The sequence below is a fragment of the Conger conger genome, chromosome 2 (assembly GCF_963514075.1).
Source record: "Conger conger chromosome 2, fConCon1.1, whole genome shotgun sequence".
Taxonomy (NCBI): Eukaryota; Metazoa; Chordata; class Actinopteri; order Anguilliformes; family Congridae; genus Conger; species Conger conger.
Genome location: NC_083761.1, coordinates 210,193 through 220,000, shown reverse-complemented (window position 1 = coordinate 220,000; position 9,808 = coordinate 210,193). Strand labels below are relative to the sequence as shown.

Sequence of the window (9,808 nt, the reverse complement as noted above, 5' to 3'; positions counted from 1 at the left end):
CCCCTTTGATTAAACATTCCCAATGATCAATATTCAAAGACAATTCCCCACTCTTCTCCTTACTACAGATTGTTTATTCATATCTCTCCCCTTCAAGGTACTGTTTATGTAGATATATGTTCTCAAAACATTCCAGCATGATGTATACGCAGGGGCCTGCGCATTCCCTGCGCGTCTGAGAAGTTTATCTTATGTCCAGGGGGAGGATAATCCCCATGGTAGCCTCCGTGGTGAGGTCTTATGTTTTTGGTTCTGCAGGCGCACAGGCACCAAGACAAGATAATCCAGAACACAGTTTATGGCTGTAGCCTTGGAGGCCCACAGCACAGAAAGGGAGAGACATCTCAACTCACACAGTTACTGAAAATAATATTCATTAGCACAAAGCAAGTTATGGTACTTTAATAATTATGTATGATCTGGATCACTCCAGCATAAGCAATTAATAATAGGATAAGCAATTAATAATAAAATAATCACATGAATATATAATTTCAACAACACGTTTCATCTGATAGGAGTGGACAATGAAATGAACGTGAGGAACAGATTTATTTGTTTCTGTTTGTTCCGCTGTAGATGACATGAAACCACCTTTAAATAAAGTCACTGGGATTATTACGGATGGCGCACCTGCCATGGCTGATTATCAACCCTAGTCTGTGACAAAGTCAGCGAAGAAGGAGGCAAAGCTATAAAACTCCACTGTATTATTCACCAACAAGTTCTCTGTGCCAAACATCTGAAATATGATCATGTTATGAAACCGGTGATAAAGGCTATTCATTATATTCGCTCCAAAGCCCTGTGCCACCGCCAGTTTCAACAGTTTCTACTCGACATCAATGCTGAATACAGAGATGTTGTGTATCACAACGACGTAAGATGGCTCAGTCGGGGGTCTGCACTGCAGCGCTTCTACTCTCTTAGGGAGGAAATCGGACAATTATTGGCAAAAAAGGGACAACCGATGCCAGAACTATCTGATCCTGTTTGGCTGGCTGATTTTGGATTTTTGATTGACAACACGATATCTGAACGTGCTGAACACGAGCCTTCAGGGGCAAGATGCAGTGGTAGGCCAACTGTATTCACACATCAAAGCCTTTGGGACCAAGCTGCTACTTTTCCAAAGGCACCTGTCACAAACGCAGCCCAATACCACACATTTCTCATCGCTGCAGGAAATAATGACCAGTTTTCCACAGAACAATATCAGTGCGCAAATGAGGAGGTATGCAGCAGACATCTCATCTCTGGCTGAGGAGTTTCAACAGCGCTTTCGGGGATTTTGCAGCTATTGAAAAGGAGATCACACTTTTTTCCTCTCCTTTCTCCGTGGACCCAGCCCGCAGCTGGAGCTCATTGAGCTGCAGTGTGTGATGATGCTCCAGACCCCCTGCAGGTGGAGCTCATTGAGCTGCAGTGTGTGATGATGCTCCAGACCCCCTGCAGCTGGAGCTCATTGAGCTGCAGTGTGTGATGATGCTCCAGACCCCCTGCAGCTGGAGCTCATTGAGCTGCAGTGTGTGATGATGCTCCAGACCCCCTGCAGCTGGAGCTCATTGAGCTGCAGTGTGTGATGACGCTCCAGACCACCCTGCAGCTGGAGCTCATTGAGCTGCAGTGTGTGATGATGCTCCAGACCCCCTGCAGCTGGAGCTCATTGAGCTGCAGTGTGTGATGACGCTCCAGACCCCCTGCAGCTGGAGCTCATTGAGCTGCAGTGTGTGATGATGCTCCAGGCCCCCTGCAGCTGGAGCTCATTGAGCTGCAGTGTGTGATGATGCTACAGACCGTCTGCAGCTGGAGCTCATTGAGCTGCAGTGTGTGATGATGCTCCAGACCACCTGCAGCTGGAGCTCATTGAGCTGCAGTGTGTGATGATGCTCCAGACCCCCTGCAGCTGGAGCTCATTGAGCTGCAGTGTGTGATGATGCTCCAGACCCCCTGCAGCTGGAGCTCATTGAGCTGCAGTGTGTGATGATGCTCCAGACCCCCTGCAGCTGGAGCTCATTGAGCTGCAGTGTGTGATGATGCTCCAGACCCCCTGCAGCTGGAGCTCATTGAGCTGCAGTGTGTGATGATGCTCCAGACCCCCTGCAGCTGGAGCTCATTGAGCTGCAGTGTGTGATGACGCTCCAGACCCCCTGCAGCTGGAGCTCATTGAGCTGCAGTGTGTGATGATGCTCCAGACCCCCTGCAGCTGGAGCTCATTGAGCTGCAGTGTGTGATGATGCTCCAGACCCCCTGCAGCTGGAGCTCATTGAGCTGCAGTGTGTGATGATGCTCCAGACCGTCTGCAGCTGGAGCTCATTGAGCTGCAGTGTGTGATGATGCTCCAGACCCCCTGCAGCTGGAGCTCATTGAGCTGCAGTGTGTGATGACGCTCCAGACCACCCTGCAGCTGGAGCTCATTGAGCTGCAGTGTGTGATGATGCTCCAGACCCCCTGCAGCTGGAGCTCATTGAGCTGCAGTGTGTGATGATGCTCCAGACCACCTGCAGCTGGAGCTCATTGAGCTGCAGTGTGTGATGATGCTCCAGACCCCCTGCAGCTGGAGCTCATTGAGCTGCAGTGTGTGATGATGCTCCAGGCCCGAGTGTGCAGTCGGCACCAACAGCTCCCTCTTGTCAACTTTTACCGCCAGCTGAATAAAGGCAGGTTCCAAGAGATTCGAACATTTGCTGAGAAAATGCTGAGCTTGTTTGGCTCGACATAAGACATTCTCGGTTATGAACATTAACAAGAACCGTGTGAGGACGAGACCTGCGAGACCACTGTTTTTGAGCCAGACCTGGCCTATTTACTGCAGTCGAGATCTCAGTATCACCCTTCACATTAGGGCAGGCAAGTTATTTGTTTAGTCTTCTGAGGTGAATACATTCTCAAATCTCTGTGAATTTTTTTTTTTTGTGATGATCAAAACCACAGTTTGAGTCTTTTCAATCCGTGTATCATTTGTTCTTTTGTTTTTCAATTGACAATCAAATCGGGTCTCGTAAACCCGACAAATTAAATATTAAAATCAAATTCGGTCCCGCAGCCTGTTTTTCCATTTTGTATTTTTGATCCGAGTCTAAAATTGAAATAATGAAAAACACAGCCTTTTTCGTTTTTGAAACGAAACCGTAAATCAGTAACACACTCTAATCTTACTTACAGTGAGACTATGATGAACGGTTTCCCACCGCGCAAACCGTGATCAGGAACACATTCTAATCTTACTTACAGTGAGACTATGATTAACGGTTTCCCACTGCGCAAACCGTAATCAGGAACACATTCTAAGATGCTCTCGCTCTTCTCACGCTTTGGCGTATGGCATGATGAACGGCCCAATACTCGATTGCTCGATGCTCCACACCTAAGCGTATGTTTATCGGCGCATGCGGATTCGGCAACATGGCAGCCATGGTACAGCTGATTTGCTGAGACGTGTTTCTGAGTCATATAAACCCTTTACAAGTTCTTGTTTCCAAATATCAGTCCAGCCATTTATTTCCCAATATTGGCGAGTCCACCTGCGTGCTTTTGTTGTCGACACAGAGACGGAATTCTCCTTCTAGGGCAGATATTTTGCTCTGTGTGCACCTAACCACAGAAGAAGAGACACCGGAGTGTAGACCAGTCGCAGATTACAGTACGCCTCTGAAGCTTTACACTAGCAAGAATTTCTACCGAGATTATGGATTTCCTCTGGACACCGAGGGTACCGTGCTTTTAACATCACCGGTAGGAGAAGTAAAATTGTGACTGCAGACTGCAGTGAGCTAGCACCTGGCTAACATCTACATGTAAGGGCGGCCTGTGGCGTAGTGGTTAGGGTAAATGACTGGGATACGCAAGGTCGGTGGTTCTAATCCCGGTGTAGCCACAATAAGATCCTCACAGCCGTTGGGCCCTTGAGCAAGGCCCATAACCCTGCATTGCTCCAGGGGAGGATTGTCTCCTGCTTAGTCTGATCAACTGTATGTCGCTCTGGATAAGAGCGTCTGCCAAATGCCAATAATGTAATGTACATTTACATTACATTTTATTTTGCAGACACTTTTATCCCAAGCGACCTGCAAAACAGTGCATATCAAGGTCACACAACAAACATCCAAACACATTAGACATGGTACAATTCATTTATGATTGGTTGTAAGGCCAAAAACATAAGTCCAGTACACAAAGACAAAGTAAAAATTTCTAGATTATGGTTGAAAATACAAGGAGCTAAAGATAGACAGTGATAATGGATTAGGGGACTCCTGCAATGGAGGTAAGGTGCAGTGTGAAGAGATGGGAGATGGGTCTTTAGACAGCAGTGGAAGATGGGCAGAGAGTGAGCAGTTCTTATGGGGATGGGGAAGCTGTTCCACCCTGAGGAGCTAGGGTGGAGAAGTTCTGCAGTCAGGACCAGAGAGAGCCATTCACACAGCTGGATCACTGGAGCTAGGGTGGAGAATCTCTGCAGTCAAGACATTCACACGGCTAGCAGGATGAGCAAGTTGGCCTGTGGCAGCAGAGCGGAGGGGCTGAGCTCATGTGTAGCAGGTAGGGAGGGGCTGTCCTGTTAGCTGCAGTGTTGGAGTCAGGACTGAATCTGATCCTGGCTGCCTGTAGACTGACTGTAGCAGGGACGTGGCGTTGAAGGTTGAAGGTTGCGTCAGGCCACAGGGTTCTGGATGAGCTGTAGCGGTTGGCTGGCATAGGCTGGCAGTTTTAGGGAGGGAGTAAGTAGGGAGTTGCAGTCGCAGCTGTTCAATGCAGAAGCTAGCTATCTAGATATCTTCTCAGCTGGCTCTCTGCTAGTGCTCAGCTAAAGCTTCATACTGTTACACTCTCTCTCTCTCTCTCTCAGGGGTTTCTCTTGGGGGACTTGTGTGCATTAGTGACACTCGCTGGCAAAGCCGCCCACAGAAGGGTTCTGGATTTATGGTGAGTTAAGAAGCTGGGGGTGTGAATCTCATGTTGGATTCAGTGTGACTGTGTGTGTGGAATGATGGGAGATGGTAATGAAGGTATACTGCTGATTCACGGTTTGGGTTTAGGATTGGTGTCAGGGTCAGGGTTTGGGTTTAGGTAAATAAGAAATCTTTATTTCCCAAGTTGTCCCATATTAGGGCCTCTTGGGAAATAAAAGTTTGCACTGGCCATTCAGGGTACTGAAGCCTTTAAGTAGGAAGAATTTGGTCCCTCTTGTGTCGGTGCTCTATGTGCGTTGGTTCAGTCCTCTTGGAAATAGAGTGCTAAGTTTGAGAATCCAGTGTTTCTTAAACCTGCGTCTCTCCTCCGGTGTCCAGTTATTGTTAGTTTGAAGGCCCGATATGTCTAGTGCCTCAAGTCCATGGTGAAGGAAATGAGCCACCAGGTGTTTGTCTGTCTCTCTGTAATTTCTAATGTTGTATATATGTTGTGCTAGTCTACATTTAATTGTGTTCCCTGTCTCTCCTACATATATTATACCACATTATATATATATATATATATATATATATATATATATATATATATATATATATATATATATATATATATATATATATATTATACCACAAACCACATGTTTGCACTTAATGGCATATATGCAGTTTTTAGTGTTTTTAGTTAGTGTTTGTTTTAGTATGTAGGTTGTGTTGGTAGTGGTGTTCCTGACTGTAGTGGCTTCCTTGTAGAATATTGGGCCCTGTGTAGGTAAAGTATTAATTTCTGGTAGTTTGCTGCTTACCAGATGATCTTTAAGATTTTTATTTCTTTTATATGCTGAGATAATTTTATAGTCCTGGATAATGTTTGTATTCTGTAGAGTGCGGGTTAGATTTAATTTAATTTTTCTGTTTGCAGCTAGGGTCAATGTTGAGTAGGTGGTGATTAGCGGGATGATTTTGCGCGTGTCTTGTTGTCTGGTGGTGAAGAAAGTTTTCCGGACCTGTCTGAGGAAAGATCTGGAATACCCCCTTGGTTTTAATGCATTGAAGAGGGTCTGGGTAGCCTCTTCAAAATCTATTACCTGTGTGCAAATCCTGTTGAACCTGAGCAATTGTGATTTGATCAGGCCCTTGAAAGTGTGTTTAGGGTGGAGACTGTTTTTATGTAAAAGTGTGTGTGTGTGTCAGTATCTTTAAAGAAACCTTTAGTGTCTAAAGTGTGTGTTTGGGAAAAAGAGGGTCCCTTGTATGTGGTAGTGTCCAAGAAATCTATTTGTTGGTTATGCGTGATGTATTTAACTGTTATCATTGTGTGTGTGTTGAGGATTTGTATAAAGTGTTTGAAGTCCTCTAAGCTGTGTGTCCATGTTCCCCATATGTCATCTAAGTATCTAAAATAATTGGTGGGTAATTTGGGGCATTTTTGAAAAACAGTCTCCTCCCAGTGTGCCATGTAAATGTTTGCGTAGGCCGGTGCAAATTTTTTACCCATCGCTGTGCCGCTGATTTGTAAAAAGAATTCTTCACTGAATTCAAAATCATTTTTTGTCAGGCTGATTTCTAACAGTTGTAGGAGAGATGTATCCGGGCGGCTGTCATCCGGGTATTTCTCCATCCAGAGTTTTACAGCTGTTAGCCCTGCTGCAGTGTTTATGTTTGTGTAGAGACTATCTATGTCATTTGTGAATAAAATGGTGTCCTGTGTTATTTTAGTGTTTTTAACTATGCGTATGAAGTCGTATGTGTCTTTTATGTAACTGTTGTGTTTAGTTGACAGTGGAGTGAGGAAATGGTCTATGTATTCTGCGATCCTGTAGGATTCGCTGTTGCAGTCTGAAACAATAGGTCTCCCTGCCGGGATCTCATATGGTACACTCCAGGACTGAGGCTGTTTGTGTATTTTGGGGAGGAGGTAAAAAACCCTTGGTCTAGGATTTTCCTCCCCCCTTAGGTAAAAACTTAGTTTTTTTGTGATGGAATTGTTTTCTAATAGTGTCTGTATAATGTCATATATTTCTTGTGCTGTGTCTAGATATATGGGTCTAATTTATTTTTTATAGTGTGTAGTGTTGTTTAATTGTCTGTGTGCTTCTTGAATGTATTGTGTTCTGTCCATGATTACTATGGCACTCCCCTTGTCAGCTGGTTTGATGACAATTTGTTTGTCTCTCCTCTGCTGAGGTTGTTTTTGTCTTTGTGGGTTTGGGGGTTAAGTGCCTTGATCAGGGTGTTGTTGTCTTTTATGAGTTGTGTGATTGTACCCGGGATTTGGCTCTCCCTGGGTTCCCAGTTGGATCGGGCCATAAAGGGTGTTCTGTCTGTGTTTTCTGATCCCTCAAAAAAGACAGCTAGTTTCAGCTTTCTGTGAAACTCCTGAGCTTCTCCTCTGAGGGTTTTTGTTTTTTTCTAATGTTTGCCGTCGGTACGAATGATAGGCCTTTGTCCAGTAAACTAATTTGATTTTGTGTGGCTGAAAAGTTTTGTGCCAGCAGTATAATGTTCTTATTCCCCTCCCTGTTTGTGTTTGGGTTTGTGGGGATTCTCAGTTTAAATGTTTTAGCCAGTGTTCCAACATCTTGCCAGCTGTTCTCTCTGTCCAGTGGATGTCGTCCCGTGTAGTGCGGAAGTCCTCCTCCGGAAGCTTGGGAACATGTGGCATGTTTCGGAGGATGTGATTATTGATCTCCTCCAAATTGGATTTCTGGCGGGGTTAGAATAGTTAGGTAGGGGTGCGGTTAGAATTAGGAGCTGAGTGGGGGTTAGCGGTGGGACCAGAGTGGTCATGGTCCCGTCTACGTCTGGGTTTTTGGGGCCTTTGTGGTAGTGGTTCCGGAGTCCAGTCCCTGTGGTTTTCTGGGGTTCCACCCAGTGGAGGTATTTATGGAATCCCAAAAATAACATTTAAATTACAATGTTATTATGACAATGCTGTTGTGTTGAGGATTTGACTAGGGAACCCTGTGGATAATAAGTCACTGGCATTAGCATATAGCAGCAGGCTAATGGAGGAAACCACACTGGCATTAGCATATAGCAGCAGGCTAATGGAGGAAACCACACTGGCATTAGCATAGAGCAGCAGGCTAATGGAGGAAACCACACTGGCATTAGCATATAGCAGCAGGCTAATGGAGGAAACCACACTGGCATTAGCATATAGCAGCAGGCTAATGGAGGAAACCACACTGGCATTAGCATAGAGCAGCAGGCTAATGGAGGAAACCACACTGGCATTAGCACATAGCAGCAGGCTAATGGAGGAAACCACACTGGCATTAGCATAGAGCAGCAGGCTAATGGAGGAAACCACACTGGCATTAGCATATAGCAGCAGGCTAATGGAGAAAACCACACTGGCATTAGCATATAGCAGCAGGCTAATGGAAGAATTGGTCTCCTCAATAGCAGGACTGTGATGTCACCAGGTCCCCGCGGTGCGCTGGCAGGATGTGATGTCACTGTGATGTCACCAGGTCCCCGCGGTGCGCTGGCAGGATGTGATGTCACTGTGATGTCGCTGTGATGTCACCAGGTCCCCGCTGTGCGCTGGCAGGATGTGATGTTGCTGTGATGTCACCAGGTCCCTGCGGTGCGCTGGCAGGATGTGATGTCACTGTGATGTCGCTGTGATGTCACCAGGTCCCCGCAGTGCGCTGGCAGGATGTGGGCGGCCTGCAGCAGGTGAAGAAGGAGATCCTGGACACCATCCAGCTCCCTTTGGAGCGCCCGGAGCTGCTCTCCCTGGGGCTGCGGCGTTCCGGCCTGCTGCTCTATGGACCGCCGGGAACCGGGAAGACCCTCCTTGCCAAGGCTGTGGCCACAGAGTGCGCCATGACCTTCCTCAGGTACCCTGACCTCTGACCTCTAACCTCAAACTCTTCATCAGCTGCACTGAAACAGTGCATTGGCCCTGTTTTGGGGTGGGTCTGGCACCTCTGTCCATTTTGTTCTTGCTGATCGATTTGATGCGATTTCTTGTTTATTAATTGATTTGATCGAGATGTAAATTGTTGTTCATGTATTTATTGATTTGTTTGAAATGTAATCATTGTGTTTTTCAGTGTTAAAGGTCCAGAACTCATCAACATGTATGTTGGCCAAAGTGAGCAGAATGTCAGAGAAGGTGAGTGTGTATACATTAACACGTGTCTTTACACTCAGTGTAATTATGCTTTAGTTCTCAGTGTAATTGTGTTTTATTCTCATGTAATTGTGTTTCATTCTCAGTGTAATTCTGTGTTTTAATCCATTCATCCATCCATCCATTTTCACCCGCTTATCCGGAGTCAGGTCGCGGTGGCAGTAGGCTAAGCTGGGTATTCCAGGCATCCTTCTCCCCAGCAACGCATTCCAGCTCCTCCTGGGGGATCCCGAGGCGTTCCCAGGCGGTTCCTCTCCAGCGGTTTCTGGGTCTGCCTCGGGGTCTCCGCCCAGTTGGACGAGCCCGGGAGGCCTCCTGATCAGATGCCCGAACCACCTCAATTGGCTCCTTTCGACGCGAAGGAGCAGCGGCTCTACTCCGAGCTCCCAACGGATGTCCGAGCTCCTCACCCTATCTCTGAGGCTGTGCCCAGTGCTGTGCGTGGAGGTGAGCCCACATCTAGTTGGTACCGCTCCGCCTCCCGCACTAGCTCCGGTTCCTTCCCCACCAGAGAGGTGACGTTCCACGTCCCCAGAACCAGTCTGCGATGCCGAGGATCAGCACGCCCGGATCCCCGCCTTTGCCTACCGCCCGTTGGGCAAAGCACCCGACTCCGATGCCGACCCCTGCAGGTGGTGAGCCCACAGAGCGGCGGCCCCACGTGACCAGTTTGGGCTGTGCCCGGCCGGGCCCCATGGGATAAGGCCCGGCCACCAGACGCTCGCCGACGAGCTCCCCTCCCGGGTCTGGC

The 9,808-nt window shown here is 47.2% G+C and overlaps 1 protein-coding gene across 1 annotated transcript; it reads left to right on the top strand.

The window, feature by feature from the left end:
- Window positions 1-3,405: 3,405 nt before the first annotated feature.
- LOC133113611 (peroxisomal ATPase PEX6-like) lies at window positions 3,406-9,148 on the top strand. Its single transcript, XM_061222970.1, has 4 exons — window positions 3,406-3,417; window positions 8,556-8,761; window positions 8,978-9,039; window positions 9,144-9,148. The coding sequence occupies exons 1-4, from the start codon at window positions 3,406-3,408 to the stop codon at window positions 9,146-9,148; spliced, it is 285 nt and encodes a 94-aa protein (XP_061078954.1).
- The last annotated feature ends 660 nt before the right edge of the window (window positions 9,149-9,808 follow it).

Bases quoted from the DNA above. Each gene is read 5' to 3' on its own strand.
- LOC133113611 (XM_061222970.1), top strand. The intron at 8,762-8,977 runs GTACCCTGACCT...TGTGTTTTTCAG, and splicing joins TGCGCCATGACCTTCCTCAG to TGTTAAAGGTCCAGAACTCA.